We start from the raw sequence: 17,272 nt of genomic DNA on the forward strand, positions 1-17,272 counted from the left end.
GGGCCGAGGTGGGGGTTGGCAGGGTGCGAAGTGAGTTGGGGGGCAGGATGTGGGGAGCAGGAGGGGATGGAAAGAGGTCAGCTCCGCTGTGGGACCATCCTCCACGCCCCACCCCACCCCCCCCTCAGGACCCAGGGCCTGGACTCGGCACCTTCTGTTTACAGTCCTTGCAGCCCAGCTCTGGCCTCACCTGCACACACATGTGTTGGGACACAGTGGGACACATGTAAGTCCCAGACCTCCAGAGGGACACGGTGTAGGGCAGACATGGGCTGTAGGCCCTGATGAGTCTCCGTTTCTCTGAATGGGACTGGGGATCTTGCTCACAAGTTGGCTGTGTTGGTCACTCGTGGCCCTGTGTTCTGAGAGCTCATTCAGGGTTGTCAGGAGACTCCCAACTGTCTGGTCTTTTTTTCTTCTGCTTCTTTCTTCTTGCCCACAGCCTTCTGTAAACTTTGCCTAGTTTTTCTTCCTGTGATGACCACCCCACAGTCTGGCTTCTGGTTATTTGCATGGACTGGACTCCTGCTTCGCAGCCCCTCCTTATTGAGGCCTGGTGCCTGCCTTCCACCCACTTGGACTGTGAACAAAGCGCAGGCCAAACACAGCAGGTAGCTTACCTGGACCCGCATCCAAGCCTCTGTGCTCTGGCACCTGGTGCCTCCCCAGGGTGTCTGCTCGGGTCGGGGCCTCTCCGGCCCGCTGTCTCCTGACCTCTGGTAGGAGGCTCACTTGGCTCCTCAGCGTCTTCTCACAGTAGTGTGTGCACTGCTTGGGGTGACGTCCGCAGATGGAGGCACAGCTGACGCAGTCCCTCAGGAGCAGGTCATAATACCTGCCTTGCTCTTGGCGGCAACTGAGTGACTCTGGGAGACAGAGATCAGTGATGTTACTGGGGGACGGACACACACAGGACCTGCCGGTCTGGCCTCAAAGGGCATCCCAGTGAAAAAAATCCTAGTCCAGTTCCCCAAAAGCAATTCCAGAGTAATCCCAGTCCTTTTCCATGATGCAAACACTAGATGGTACCTTGTCCACTGTGTACTGTTAAACTGCACTGCATGTGTTTTGATGTGTAGTATTTTTTTCTATATCTAGTTTAAAATGTTCTTATTTTTCACTAGTATTTGTTCTTTGCTCTACATATTATTTGAAAGTACATTTCCTAGTACTAACCATATAAGGATTTTCTAGTTATATTTTACCATTGATATCTAAGTTATTACATTGTCACAGGAGTTCTTGGTTGGATTTTTCAAATCTCATAAAGGAGAAGCATATCTCTTATAAATACAAGGAATGGAGAAGGAAGCCAGCATACCCTTTGGTGAGTTGGGGAGGGGCCTGGACAGGAGGTGGGAAAGCTTGAACGACAGTGTTCTTCCTGTCCTAATAATAAATGAGAGTCACAGGAGCTCAAACATGTATCACTACCAGGGGCAGAAGCGAAGCAAAACGAAGGCCATCCACACTTGCTCAGAGAGCAGTGCTGAGTGCATTACAGACCTGCCTTTTTGCAGGGCGGGTCTCCTTTGTCTCTAAGGAGGATTCTGTTCCTATGGAACTGTGACCTGGAGGCAAGTTTGCAGGCAGTACCAGAAGCCAGACCTTGAAGCTACTCAGGCTTGGGGCACCCTCATCCCCACTTCACGTGGCACCTGGGCCTCTCTGTGACTCAGTCTCCTGTTTTCCAGGAGAGGGATAATCACAATATAATATGGTCATTTCTTACAGTTGCTATGAGGATCTGAAGTCCCTGACACATAGGGAATAATGCTAAAGGTTTAAGTAGAATATTCACCACGCCTCTTTGCAATGCAGACATGCCAGCCCTTGTGTCCTTTTCAAAGTAGAGAACAAGACCAGGGAGGCATAGATCTGGGACCTCCCCTTGCCCTGCCCTGGCCCTGGCCCCCCAACCCCAGCACAGGGGGAGTTAGCCTAGTGGTGGCCTTGTCTCAGGGTTGCCATGACCTCCTAGCCTCCTCGGGTCCCCCATATGCCTGTAGGTGACAGCTCCGCAGGCTACCGCCCTCACTGCCAGACCTCACAGACTCCCCACTGGGCCTCAGCGTTTCTGCTGTGTTTTCCGGGTCTCGTGCCTTTGTCCACACTGGTCCCTTCTCAGGGGGCGCCCTTGCCCCTCATCCGGCCTCCACATCCTCAGCCTTCAGTGATCAATCTCAGGTGGTGCGTCCTGCAAGGAAACCTCCACGCTCCTCAGCCCATCAGCCACGGTGCTTTATGGTTCATCTTTTAACCATGAAATGTAGTCATTTCCATTCCTCTTTCCACGGTTTGTCGGTCGACATAATGAATCACCACCTCACTAAAGGATAGTGGCCCAGAGTCATGGTGTTGGTGTCAGAGAGTCATTTTTCAAATCGTATCTCTTCCACTATTACGCTGTGTGTTCTTGGGCAAGTCACTTAGCCTCTCTGATCCCTACTCTGCCAGTATTTTATGAAGCCCTGTGTGTCAGGCACTGTGCTAGGCTTAAGAAAGGAATTGAGCCCACAGTCTAGTGCTTGAGACACACGTAAAACAAACCCACAGGAAAGAACATGATACAAGTCATGATGAGTTCCATCAGGCAAGCAAAATACATTTGTCAAGACAATCAGAATATGGCATGAGTGTAGACGATGTTAAAGAATTACTTCTGGGAGTGATAAAATGTTGAGTTTGTATTTTGAAGGCTTATGTATTAAGGATTCATGATCCACTATTCACAGGTAAAACGATAAAGTTCTTGGATTTACTTTAAAATACACAAGTTAAAACAATGATTGGGGACCGAAAAAGCAGTATTTCTAAAGCTGCTGATGGGTAGACGGGTTTGTCACGCTGTTCTCTCTCAGTTTGATAACTTCTATAGTAAAAAGACTCAGAAAGAAGTGCAAGCAGAGAACGTAGAAGGAGGGCCCACTCTCCATCCGGCAGTCAGAGAAGAGCTCTGACTTGGTGCTGAGACCTCAAGGTCAGGCAGGAGGGAGCCCTGGTTAAATATCCCTGTGCAAAGGCCCTGAGGCAGGAAGGAACAGGGCACCCCGGGGAAGCTGCAAGCTGGCAGGAGGGTCGAGAGGCAGAGGGTCCCACACTGTCTGTCCTCCTCCACCCCCCTCAGGCCCCATGTGTGAGGAGTAGAGGCTGCTCGCCTGCAGCGAGGGCCTGGGCCCCAGAACTCACTGCAGAAGGCCGCACAGGTGCGCGGAATCTGGCTGCTGCAGATGGGTTTGCAGGAGACGCAGGTGTTCAGCAGCGAGTCCCAGTACTGCTCTTCGGGGCAGGGCTCCATGGCCCCCCCCCGCCGCGGGCCCTGTGGGGCTGAGAGGCGGAAGCGTGAGGGCAGCTGGAGGCCGGAGCCCAGGCGGCCTCCCACTCTGTGAGTGGAGGGGAACAGACAAAGCTGGCCTCCTCCCCAGCAACGCTCGCTGGGCAGCCGGGACTCGCCACACTGAGCCTCGGTTTCCCAGCCAGGACTCGCTGGTTCGGAGGCCCCTCCCGAGACAGTGCGCCCTGCTCGGCCCTGTTCTCTGCCCTTGCGGGCGCGCGCCTTCACGGGGTCCTTGCGTGCACTGGTCCCTCTGCGTACGATGCTCTTCCTGCTCCGCGGCTGCTCACTTCCTCCTGACCCGTCGGATCTGTTTCAACTTCGTTCCCACGGGGAAGCCTTTCTGACACCCTGTCCTCGCCCCACCTCTGCATGTACTCCCGTCACTGACCTCACCTCCCTGATGTCTTCCGGGTAACCAGCAGTGCCTGGCAGGCACAGGCGCTACTTGTTTGCTGCTGGGTCCCCAGGATCTCAGTGGTGCCTCGGACATCACTAGGTGCTCATTAAATGAATGAATTAGAAAGAAAAGCAGACCGAGCCAGTGCCTAGCAAACAGCAGGCACTCAATAAATGTCCTTTTGTGTCCCTTCTGCTGAGACACACGGTGACACATCTCAAAAGCACAGCCTGACAAACCTATCCATGTGTGCACACCTATGCCACAGCCACCGTGTCAAGGTGGTGAATGTTTCTTGCCCCCTGGTGACTCTCGTGGGCCCCCCACCCAACACCTGCTCCCAGTGGTGACTCCTGGTCTGAGCTTGAGAACTACAGGCCCGCAGGATGCTGGCACCGCCCAGTCTTGAACTTCTGTGTATGGTTCTTTGGCTCCACAAGGCGCCTGGGACTTATCCCAGCTGGTCCTGTGTTGCTGAGTCTTTTCTAAATTTCTGTCTGATTTCATGGCATTTGCATCCGCAACAACTTCTCTTAAACATATCGTGAGGTTTTTGCTTATTCTTTAATGAAAAACCACCAAGAAAAGACCAATGGCTCCCACTTGACTTGGCAGCTTAAGCACGGGGGCTTATCTTCCTTCCCTCCTGAAACCAAACTGAAAGGACAGGGAAAGAGAGTTGTCCTCGGGGTCTTCCCTGGTTACTCTGGTAAAGAATCCACTTGCCAACGCAACAGAGGTTCGATCCCTGATCCAGGAGGGTCCTACATGCTGCGGAGTAGCTAAGCCGGTGCACCACAACTATTGAGCCTGCGCTGTAGAGTCCGGGAGCCACAACTGCCGAAGCCCGAGTGTCTTTGAGCCTGTGCTCCACTCGAGCTCATTCTCCACGATGAGAATCCCAAGCACCACAACTAGGAAGTAGCCCCTGCTCAGCGCAACTAGAGAAAAGCCTATACAGCAACGAAGACCCAGCACAGCCAAATAAAAGAATAAATAAATAATTTTTTTAAAATACAGTCATCCTCAAGAGTAGAATGAAGAAGTAGCTGCAGCAGGGGATAAATGACAGCAACATCTTGGAAGACGGAAAGCAGGTGGCCTGGGGTGACTGGCTTCAGGTGATGTCTCTCTCTTTTGAAGTTCACAGGGGAAGAAGCAGAACTGGGTCACCGAACCTTAGGACGCTCCTAGAGCTGGAGGCTCTGGTGCCTCTGACAGCCGGGATGGAGTGCAGAACCATGGAATAGGGTTGGGGGAAATTTACACAAAGAGGGCTTGACCCCAGGCAGGTGATGGCCCCTCACCCACCCAAGCAGGAGGTTGGGGGTCACCTCAGACACAACTGAGGGTAGCTTTGAGGTCCACTGTTCCCCTAGCCCATACCTCAGAAGTGTCATGGCTAGGCCTGTAAAAATGCATCCTTCCCCATTCTGCAAGTGGCAGAAAACCAGCAGACTTGGCTCTGGAAAAACTGACCCTGGGACAAAGCAAGCACAGGAAACCCACCCCAAGCCAATAGAGACAATGCAGGGAACAGAGGAAAACTAAGAGACAATCAGCAGACATCCTCAGAAAGAGAACTTATGCATCCATGAAAAAGATAATGTGCTACTTTTATTTTAGTTAGGATCTTAGTTCCCCAACCAGGAATCAAACCCAGGCCCTTGGGAGTGAAAACACGGACTCCTAACTACGGATGCCAAGGAGTTCTCAATAATGTGCTACTTTTAAAGAATAATATGCATAGAACAAATAAGAATGACTAGAAGTTTAAAAATATAATAGCTAGAATCAAAACATCTATAGAAGGGTTATAAGATGTAATTAAAGAAACATCCCAGAAAATAGAGAAAAGATATGAAAATATGGAATTATTTCAGGAGATATAAATGTTGACCAATGGCAGTTTCAGAGACATGTTTGAAAGACATTAGCCTCCAGATTCAAAGAACCAATCAGGTCTCCTGCACAATAAGTTCTCTCAAACCGATACCCATCATCATGAAATTCAGAAGCAACAGAGACTTGGGGAAAATCTTTGTCGGGTCACTGGCTGACTGCAGAGATGAACAGAAACTTTGGTGACCACACACAAGGAATACATACTTTACAAAAATAGTTTGGAAAAGTCACAGACTCCAGCTCTCAACAACAACAGCAAAATCAGCAATCCCTGAGGAATGAGGGAATTAAATTTCCAGAGTTACCACAACATAATGCTCAAAATATTCAGTTCTCCAAAAAAGTACAGAACATGCAAAGAAACCGGAAAATATGGCACATTCACAGAGGAGAGAAAAAAAAAGAATTTGACAGAAACCATCCCTGGGGAAACCTAGACATTGTAAATACTATTCAAAGATCTTAGATCTACTGTCTTAAATGTGTTCCATGAGCTAAAGGAAACCATGGACAGAAAACTTAAGGAAATCAGCAAAAGGATGTATGAACAAAATGAGGATATGAATAAACAGAGCAATTGTAAAAAAGGAACCAAAATACCCTTCAGTAGATGACCTGATAGATAAACTGTGGCTCATCCAAACAATGGAATTTATTCAGCACTAGTAAGAAGTGAGCTCTCAAGCTATGAAAAGACATGGAGGAACCTTAAATGAATATGACTAAGTGAGAAAAGCCAAGCTAAAAAGTCTACACACTGTGATTCAGCCGTGTTACATCCTGGAAACAGAAGACAAATCAGTGGTTGTCAGGGGTTGAGGGAGGGAGAAAGTTGGAGCAGAGGGTCTATACAGAGCCGTGAGACTCTTCTGGGTGATACTGTCATGGTGGGTGCAAGTCCTTCCTTATACGTTTGTCAGCAGCACCGAGAGTGAACTCTGATGTAAACTGTGGAGTCTGGGTGAAAATGATGTGTTAATGTAGCGATGTGCCACTTTAGTGCAGGATGCTGGTAGTGAGGGAGGCTGTGCTTGTGTTGGGGTAAGGAGTATATGGGACTTCTCTGTAATTTCCACTCAACTTTCCTGTGAACCCCAAACCATTCTCAACATTCCATTAAAAGATGGAAATGAATTCTGGAATTGGGAAGTCCAATACCTGAAATGTAAAGACTCCCCAGAGAGGTTCAGTAGCAGATCAGTAGCCAAAAGAAAGGATCAGTGAGCCTAAAGATAAGACTATTGAACTATTTAGAATGAGAAGCAGAAACAAAGAATGATGAAAAGTAAACAGAACCTGAGGGACTCATGATACTGCTGCTAAGTCACTTCGGTCGTGTCTGACTCTGTGCGACCCCATAGACGGCAGCCCACCAGCCTTCTCCGACCCTGGGATTCTCCAGGCAAGAACACTGGAGTGGGTTGCCATGTCTTTCTCCAATGCATGAAAGTGGAAAGTGAAAGGGAAGTCGCTCAGTCGTGTCCGACTCTTAGTGACCCCATGGACTGCAGCCTACCAGGCTCCTCTGTCCATGGGAGTTTCCAGGCAAGAGTACTGGAGTGGGTCGCCAGTGGGGTCCATCAAATACACCACTGTATGGAATCATTTGGAATTCCAAACCCCAGAGGGAAGAAATAATGGCTTGAGACTTCCCAAAACTTAGCAAAGACACGTATATATATGTTTGAGAATCTCAGTGGACTCCAAACAGGATAAACTTAGAGACCCATTTAGACACACTGTAATGAAATCGTGGAGATCCAAAGACAAGGAGAGAATTGTGAACTATGAAAACAACAGCAAAGAAACTAACTCCTCCTCCCTTATTCGAGGAGTCAGACATTTAAGGAAACCTTAGCTGGATTGACTAAGAAAGAAATAGAGGAAACCCAAATTACCAAAATCAGAAATGAAAGTGGGACATTGGTATACATTTTCTAGATTTTAAGAGAGTACCATTAACTGTTGTGCACCAACCGATTGGATAATCTAAATAAGTAGACAATTCCTAGAAACATGCATGTTTAGATCTGAATGTATAGATGTATAGATCTGAATAGACCTATAACAAGTAAGCAGGGTGAATCAGTGATCAGAAACCTTCCGGCAAAAAGCCCAGGACTCAACGGCTTCGCTGGAGAATTCTACCAAACGTTTAAAGAAGAGTTAAAACTAATCCTTCCCATACTGTTGCAAAAAAGTTGAAGAGAGAGCACTTCCCGAGAATGAGTGACCAGTGAATAGGCCAGCATTATACTGATGACAAAGTCTAATAAAGACATTGTCAGAAAAGAAAATTACAGACCAATATGCCTTATGAATATAGATGTAAAAATTCTCAACAAAATATTAGCCAGTCAAATCCAACAGCATGTTAAAAAAATTATACATTATTAACAAGTAGGATTCATTCCTTCCCAGAATGCAGTGCTATGTTCAAATATGAAAATCAATTGATGTATATTACTACATTACAAGAATGAAGGAAAAAACTACAGGGACATCTCGATGCAGAAAAACCATTTAACAAAATTCAGCACCTTTTCATGATGAAAGCATTCATTAGAGTGTGAATAGATGAGAACCTCCTCTACATGATAACAGCCATATATGACAAACCCATAGTTGACATCACACTCAATGATGAAAGATTGAAAGCTTCTCTCCTATGACTGTTAACAAAATAAGAATGCCGACTCTTATTACATCAATTCAACATAGTACTGGAAGTTTCAGCTAGAGCAATTAGGCAAGAAAAAGAAATAAATGTATTCAAATTGGAGAGGAGAAAGTAAAATTATCTGTTCATAGATGACATGATCTTATATATAAAATCTCTAATAATTTCAAACACTGAAAACTGTTAAAGATGAAAGCTCAGCAAGGTTGCAAATACAAAATCAACACACAAAAATCAGTTGCATATACATATATTTGCAGTGAATGATCCTAAAAGGAAATTAAGAAAACAAATCTATATACAGAGGCATAAGAATGAGTTAAATACTTAGAAGTAGGAAGGACTTCCCTAGTGGTCCAGTGGCTAAGACTCCGTGCTCCCAATGCAGGGGACCCAGGTTTGATCCTTGGTCAGGGAACTAGATCCCAGATGCTGCAACTAAGACCTGGCACAGCCAAATACATATATAAATAAACAAGTAAAAAATACTTAGGAGTGAATTTAACCAAGGTGACAAAAGAAGTATACCCTGAGAACCCGAAAACACTGCTGAAATTAGAGACGATCCAAAAAAAGACATCCCATGTTCATGGGTTAGAAGAGTTAATGTTAAAATGTCAGTACCACCCAAAGTGATCACAGATGCAATATAATCTCTAAGAAAATCCCAATGACTTTTTCACACAAATTAAAAAACTCTCCTCCTAAAAATTGCATTTGACCCTGAAGTCAAAACCACTTTGACTCCGCCACGGGTGTACATGTGTTCCCCATCCTGAACCCCCCTCCCACCTCCCTCCCCATTCCATCCCTCTGGGTCATCCCAGTGTACCAGCCCCGAGCACCCTATCTCATGCATTGAACCTGGACTGGCGATTCATTTCACATATGATAATATACATGTTTCAATATGTACACCCGTGGCGGATTCATGTCAATGTATGGCAAAACCAACACAATACAAAAAAGAGAAAAAAAATTTAAAAAACACCTTGAAGAAGAACAAAGTTGGAGGACTCATACGTCCTGATTTCAAGACTTACTACAAAGCTAAACTAAGCACTGTGTTGATGAAATAAAGACAGATGGTCAGACCTGTGAATAGAATGCATGCACGCATGCTAAGTTGCTTCAGTCATGTCCGACTCTTTGCAACTCCATGAACTGTAGCCTGACATTCTCCGCTGTCCATAGGTTTGTCCAGGCAAGAATACTGGAGTGGGTTGCCATGTCCTCCTCCAGGGAATCTTCCCAACCCAGGGATCGAACCCATCTTATGTCTCCTGCATTGGTAGACGGGTTCTTTACCACTAGTGCCAGCTGGGAACCCCAGTGAATAGAACAGAACCTGGAAGTAAGCTCTCCGTCTGCGTACAGTCAATTGATTTTCAACAAATGGATGAGAGGGGAAAGCAGGTCCATTGCAGCCAAGAGGTGCAGGTAGAAATTCAGAGAGTGGTGGTGGAGAACGTCCTGGGACTTGGCAGGAGGCCGAGCGGGAGCTGTAGCTCAGCTAAAATAGGTGGGAAGCGGGAGGAACATCTCCAGTGGAAACGCAACTGCAGATAAGGGAGTCTGGTTGCCCAGTTGAGAGGCTGGATCTACCACGGATCTGGGGGTGAGTTACTGGGGTGAGCTGCACATGGCTTAGCTATGAACACAGTTTACATCATCATAACGATTGAACACCAGTCAGGGAATAACTCAGACTTTGAATTGTGTCTACTGTAGAACAGTCACTCACCCGTGACCGGGGACACCCTTTGACCACTGTTGTAAACAGGGCAACGACAGGACTTAAGTGACAGGAAGGAAGGAGGGAGAAAAACTGCAGAGGGTTTTGCATCTGGGGCAAATGGCTTAGCTGGCAGCAAAGTGGGCGGTCTATCCCTGAGCATCTGGTGGGCTGGGGGGTCCGAGAGAATTTGAGCAGTTTCATCATTTGGGGCGACACGTGGGAGAATGACAGTGTTTATAGTCTCTCTTTTATGAATCAGGAAGAAGGAGGAAGAGGAGAGGGGAAGGATAAGAAGGAAGAGAGAAAGGTGAGGATGACTGTTCCTCCCTGTTCCTCCTGTTGTTAGTTTTGGCCTCCTGTTGGCTCATTCTGAAACCTGATTCGCCGCGTTTCAGCGACAGAATGTGTGTGGGGGCTTGGGGGCAATGCAGCTGAGTCACCACAGTCAGCCTGGGAAAGCTGGTCAGCACCGCCCTGGTTCTCGTACTCTGTAAATTGGACTGTGTGCGCTCCTTTGCAGAGGAGGTTTCCTTAAGGACATGCATGTGACATGCATAGAGTTGACCCAAGACACAGCTGCCAGGTAGTAGTTATTATTTGGATAAAGTGCTTTAAAAACATAATGGATTAATTACAATCATTTCATAATCACCAAACTCGTGCTCCAGACCTGAGAACTGCCCCCAGAACCTCAACTTGTGGCAGAAACACTGTAATTTCCCAAAGACATTTGTCCCTGCAGCTGCCATGTCGCCTGAGGCCTCTGAGATGTCTCAGGTATGCCTTCCTGGATGGCCATGTAGTCTGAGCACCCTCTACCTGGTGGCATTTCTTTCTTTTTAATATTTATTTATTTGGCTGCGCCCGGTCATTGTGGCACTCGGAATCTGCAGACTGTTAGTTGTGGAGTGTGGGATCAAGTTCCCTAAGGAGGGATGGAGCCTGGGCCCCCTGCACTGGGAGTGCAGAGTCTTAGCCACTGGACCACCAGGGATGTCTCAACCTGCTGATGTTTCTTATTTTGAATTGGATATTTGGGGGTGTGGCCATCTGCCTCCTTACACCTTCTCATCTGTCTCTGAGCCCACTCTAGTGGGCATCCATAGTACCGGGCCCAAGCAGGTCCTGAGCAAGTGCTCACAGAGCCATCCTCAGGGAGGACGGGTGGAGTGGGAAGCAGTCCTCGTTCCTGCACTGTGCGTCCACTGATACACTGATTGTGATGCTGCTGAAGAAGAGGAGTGAGGACGCTCTCCCTCTATTGCTCTGGAAAGAATTCTAAGATATATTAAGCGGAAAAACAAACAAAAACCAAGTTCCATAACAGCATGGCTTATAGAGTCCCTTCTTCTCTTTCTTTTTGCAAAAAGGGAGAAAGTTCTAATCTACACTTACGGGTACATACATAAAGAAACACTGTAAGGAAACATAGAAAACCAAAAACAGTGTTTTAAATAAAATACTTAAGAATACATTGAATGAAAGAAGTACAAAATTTGTACATTGAAAAACTACAAAACATTCCTGAAGACCTAGATAAATGGAAAGATATCCCACATTCATAGATGGAAAGACTTAATAGTGGTAAGATAGCAATATTCTTGAAATTATTCTACAGATTCAATGCAATCCCAATCGAATTCCCAGATAGCTTTTCTGCAAAACATGACAAGCTGATCCCCTAAAATCATATGGAAATGCAGGAGACTCAGAAGAGCTGAAACACTCTTCAAAGAGAGCAAATTGGGAGGACTCACACTTCCCAATTTCAAAATGTACTACAAACTCACACGATGTGGTGCTGGCATAAGGACAGACGTGGGTCAATTAAATAGAATTTAGAGTCCAAAACTAAAGCCTAGCATTTACAGTCAGTTGGTTTTCAACAAGGGTACCAAGAAGATTCAACAGGAAAAAGTATAGTTTTCAACAGTGCTGAGACAGCTGGATAGCCACTTTCATAAGAGTGAATGTGGACCTCTGGCTCACAGCAGAAAGTAACTCACAGTGGCTCATAGACCTAAATGTAACTAGACAACTTTTAGAAGAAAACAGGAGTAAGTCTTCATGCTTTAGGGCTAGGCAGTGAGACCAGATGCACAAATGATTAAAGAGAAGATTGAGAGATAGGGCTTAATAAAAATTTTAAACTTTTGTGTTTCACAGAACACCATCAAGAAAATAAAAAATAGTTCATGGACTTGGAGGAAATATTTGCAAATTGAGTATCTGATAAGGGATTTGTATCCAGATTATAGGCAAAAACTTTTGCAACTGAATAATGAAAAGACAAATAACCCAGTTTGAAAATGGGTTTGGGAGTTAACGAGACTTTTCCAAAAAGCTGTGTGAATGGCTAATAAGCACGTGGGAAGATGCTGAACAGCATTTGTCGTCAGGGAAACAATCAAAACCGAACTGAGCCACCCGCGGGGACGGCAGAAATGAATGCACGGACAAGTGTTAGGGAAGGTAGGGAAGAATGGAACCCTTGTGTGTTCATCAGGATCTGGAAAACAGTACAGCCACTTTGGAAGACAGTCTGGCAGTTCCTCAGAATGTTAAACACAGAACGTCCATAGTAATGTAGGAGTGTGTGCTCTGTCATGTCAGACACTTACGACCCCATGGACTGTAGCCCACGGGGCTCCTCTGTCCATGGAGTTTTCCAGGCAAGAATACTGACGTGGGTTGCCATTCCTCCTCCAGGGGATCTTCCTGACCCAGGGATCGACCCTGTGTCCATTGCATCTCCTGCGTTGCAGGCAGATTCTTTACCACTAGTGCCACCAGGAGCCATAAGAGATGCGCTCCATCCATACAACGGGATGTGACTTGGCCATGAAAAGGTGTGAAGTACTGACACCCTGCCACATGGATGAACCTCAAAGTCATTGTGCTTGTGGAAGAAGCCAGTCATCAAAGAGCACATTCCATTTTTAGAAAATGTCCAAAATAGGCGAATCTAGAGACAGTGGCAGCCTGGGGCTGGGGGTGGGGAGGACTCAGGCGCGATGAAAATGCGCTAAAATTAGATTGCAGAGATGCTGCACAACTCTGTAAATATACTGAAAACACTGAGTTGTAGATTTTAAACTGGTGAACTTTATGTCATGTAAATTCTCTTAACAAAGGTATATATTGCAGAAGAGACAGGAAAACTGGGCAGATGGAGGACCTGAAGGAGAGGAAGGCTGTGTTCTGTACCTTTTATACTTTCTGGGCTCCCAACCTGGGACTGGCATCTATTCATGAAGCAAAGGACCTAAATTAGGGGTTTGGGGTTAGCAGATACACACTGCTGCTGCTGCTGCTAAGTCACCTCAGTCGTGTTCGACTCTGTGCGACCCCATAGACGGCAGCCCACCAGGCTCCCCGTCCCTGGGATTCTCCAGGCAAGAACACTGGAGTGGGTTTCCATTTCCTTCTCCAAAACGCTACTTCAGATACAACTAATGAGACAGCAAAAAACTCAAGATACACACTGCTGTGTATAAAATAGATAAACAACAAGATCCTACTCTATAGCACAGGGAACTATATTCAGTATCCTGTAATATCCACGGTCGTTTTGCTATACAGCACTAATTAACACAAACATTGTAAATCAATAATACATTAGTTAAAAAAAAAAAGCCAAAGGGCCAACCAGAATTGAAGGCAGACTCCTGATGGTCCTTCCTTCGTTTGGGGAGAAGGGAGGGGACACCAGCCACCCCCCAGCCCTCTGGGAGGTGATGGCTGGTGGACAGAGGTAGATGGGAGCCACCTAGACCCACTCACGGTCGAGAGGCACTGAGCCACTGGGCCAGATGACAGCCGCCCGGCTGACCAAAGGGCGTTGTCCCTGCCCACCCCTCCTCCACCCCCGGGACCTACGTAAGGTTCCAGAACCATCCTCAGCCCCAAAGAAGGGCAGGAGACACCCGAGATTGACCCTGGCCAGCGGGATAGGGAAAGAGGGAGGGCTCTTGCAGGCCTGGGCTCCCCTGCGCCTCAGCCGTCTGCCGTCTCCCTCACTCGCCTGGCCTTGTAGGCATTGGACGGAGAAAGGCCCCTGTGGTCAAGTTAGTTTGAAAAATGCTGGGCTAAGAAAAGTCAGAGTTTAGTTTTGTTGTTTCCAACTGCAGTCCTTCTCAGAGCCTTCGCCTATGGCCCTTCAGATGGGGCTCTGGCGGGTTCAGGGCCCGGCTGCGTTTTCTCAGGGATATCTGGTAGGGCAGAGGCAGACCTTTGTTTTACAACCGAGGGAGAGGAGCCCAGAGAGGTGAAGGGGCTCCTCCAGGGTGAGAATCTTAACCCCCGGCCAGGCATCAAACCCGATCCCCCGCATTGGAAGGGGAAGACTTAACCACCGGACCACCTGGGAAGTCCCACCCCTTACTCTTGTAGAATATCTCTACTTTCTTTAATGTCCTTTGGGGTTTTACCACTTCTCAAACAGGTGGGTTAGATCATTTAAAATGTTTTTTTCCCAGGCAAATACACAGGCTTTCCTAAGGAGTCATAATTAGCAACACAGCGAGTCAGTGCACTACAGAAGCCAGGCCCGACTCTGCTGCTCCTGCGGGCTCTGGCAGTGCCAGGCCCAGGTCTGGCAGGCTCCTGACTTGTGGACCTGAGGGGTCCACCCTGTGTCGAAGCGACCCCTGGTCCCCGCCTGGTCCAGCTCTCTCAGAAGTCTCGTATATTCGAGCCTGTAGCTGGGGACACGTCTTGGGATGTGGCTGCTCCCCACAAAGAGATTCACAGAAGGGCTGTGCTCCTAGCCTGGCATGTGAGGATGGAACAGCCTCGCCCTGTACAGCGAGGGACCTGGGTGCTGCCTTCTGCTTTGGCCTTTGAACAAAGCTTCAAAACCTCCCCTGATAAAAATTCTACAGGATAAATGATCTGGTTTCTTCAATTAAAGAAAAGCAGCAAGGGAAAACATGAGGCATGATGGGAATGTTCTAGATTATAACATGTAACCAGAAGGATGGCGACTGGGTCCTGACTTGAACAAACCAGCTGGAAAAGACACAAGACAGCCAGGAAGTGTGAACGCAGGCACTCGGTGACACTGAGGAACCATTCTTTGCAGAAGTCGTCCTGGCATGAGGGCCTTTGGGGTTTTGTTTTTAAGAGAGAGATCCGGAGGTATTTACAGATCAAAACTGTGATGATCTTTGAAGGCCCCGGCAGGGCCCAGCGGTCCTGGAAAGCACACGCTGGGCCATGTCTGTGGGAGGCTCCTTAAGCTCTCCTACTTTTGCATGTGTCGACTTCAACAGAATAGAATTCTATGTCAATAGAATGTCTTAAAAAATGTCCTGGCCACCCGGCTCTGGGTCCTGGGCAGTAGAGGGACTTCCTGCCCATGTGGCTGACCCTCCGGCCTCATGGCTGCTCCCCTGGAAAGCAAGGCCAGCCCCCACCCTGGGCCCCCAGTCTCTGGGCACTCCAGTGCAGGGGTGTAGGAAGCCCCAGGGGGCCCCGAGCTCATCCGTCTTCCATAGGTGCCATTCCCTCTGCACCCCCAAGGCCACACGGAGCCCCCAGCCAAACCCCCTCGTGCCCCTCCCCTCCCCGCACCGCCTTCCCGGCTACTTACTCGGCTCCTCCTGGCCTGCCAGGCCGCGGCCACCTTGCCCTCTCCGGCCCAGGCCACTCATTACTCAGGACGTTTATTCTTAGCCCAGATTTGGTTAGTGCCCGGCTGCACTTCCTGGGTTTTCCCCCCACCTATAGGATGTAAATCAGCGGCTCCCTCCTGCCGCACCTGCGCCGTCTGTCTAGGCCAAGGGGGTGGACTCGCCTGACGCTCCAGGAGCCCTGAGTGCTCTCTACCGAGCCCCTGGGTGCACTGCACATGCCAGGCTGCAGCAGGTGGCCCAGCCCTCTTTCTCAGCAACCTTGTTCTCTTTCATTGCTCGGTCATCTCCTCCTCTTCCTTCTTCAGGCCCACCTCCTTCAGGAAGTCATCCCTGACTGCCCCCAGGCCAGGTGAATTATGATTCTCTGTGCTTCCCGACCCCTGACCTGACTCCCAGCAGAGCAGTCGTGAGGCTGAACTAGAGGTGGACAGACTGGGCTGGGGTCTTGGCTCAGCCACATCCCAGCAGGAAGCCTTGGTGGCAATTTAGTACTTAACTTATCTGTGCCTCCATTTCCCCTTCTGTGAAGTGTGTGTAAAGGCAGCCCCTGGTTCACAGGTCACAGGTGGTGATGAGAAGGGGCTGAGTGCACCGTCAGGCCTCAGGGTGGTTCTCAGGGCTCAACGTCTGGGACGAGCACTGCGGCCCCTGTCAGCGTCACTTTTCATCCCCCCGGATGACAAAGTCTTAAATGTGCTGACCTGGAGAGTGGAGGAAATCTGGGGAGGCATGAGCCCTGGCCCGTGGGAGAGAGTGTGTTGGTACCTCTGTGTGGATGGCAACTCAGTTGGTACCTCTGATGTGGATGTCCACATCAGGTAACATGGAGAACCTACGCCTGACCCATGAGCCAGGAGCTCTTCTCCAGGGGCCACAGGCACCCACGGAGCATGCCCAGCAGAGCACAGTTGTTGTGGAAACGGTGCCAGTACCCATGAGGCAGCAATGGCCAAGCACACAAGGCTCACAGGCACAGCCTGGAACACAACACAGCCATCATGAACAGTGAGACAAGTCTGTACCCGGGGATGTGGAGAGATTGTTAAGACTGATGGTCGAATAAAAAAAAAGTAGTTTGCAGCATGATTCTTGCAGTAAGAGACCTTGCAGTGAAACAAAGACAAGCAGGCCTCCTCACCCACTTGCACACCCCCAGGGCTGGGACTCTCACCACCTCACAGAGAAACTGGCTCCCAGGAGTGAGCAGATGGTGTCTCCAGGAACAGACCCATTGCACCGACTGCTGTCTCTATGGCCACACACGGTCTCATCCTTTGGAGTTCTAACATCAGCAAAGTTATGCATGAAATGAAAAACAAGATCCACCCTGGTTCTGGGCAATGAGAGCTGAAGTCTCAGGTCCCCAACCACCAGTATCACTACTGATCACAGCTTGTTAATGCTTTTGTTCAAACACTGTTTACAAGCAGTGGGTTTTGTTGACTCTCTTTTCTTTAATTGGAGGTGTCATTTACATGCAGTAAAACACAGTATTCTCAGCAGGCAGGCAAGCAACTACTTATGAGGGGCAAACCCAGGGAATGCTCCCCAGATCCAGACCTGAAACATTTGCAGCCCC

The 17,272-nt window shown here is 48.3% G+C and overlaps 1 protein-coding gene across 3 annotated transcripts in view; it reads right to left on the bottom strand.

Moving 5' to 3' along the window:
* TNFRSF13B (tumor necrosis factor receptor superfamily, member 13B) overlaps positions 1–15,880 on the bottom strand; it is a 22,186-nt gene extending 6,306 nt beyond the window's left edge. For 2 of the 3 annotated variants that reach the window (XM_010842873.1, XM_010842875.1), the window contains exons 1-3: positions 15,651–15,880; positions 3,190–3,327; positions 621–866 (exon numbers count right to left, since the gene is read on the bottom strand). In XM_010842873.1, coding sequence (XP_010841175.1) covers positions 621–866; positions 3,190–3,327; positions 15,651–15,711 — 445 coding nt within the window. In that variant the 5' untranslated portion in view covers positions 15,712–15,880. The remainder of the gene's footprint in view (positions 1–620; positions 867–3,189; positions 3,328–15,650) is intronic. The other variant, XM_010842874.1, reaches the window with a different exon arrangement.
* Positions 15,881–17,272: the final 1,392 nt, after the last annotated feature.

This window comes from Bison bison, unplaced genomic scaffold (genome assembly GCF_000754665.1).
Source record: "Bison bison bison isolate TAMUID 2011002044 unplaced genomic scaffold, Bison_UMD1.0 scf7180017864180, whole genome shotgun sequence".
In the NCBI taxonomy this organism is placed as follows: domain Eukaryota; kingdom Metazoa; phylum Chordata; class Mammalia; order Artiodactyla; family Bovidae; genus Bison; species Bison bison.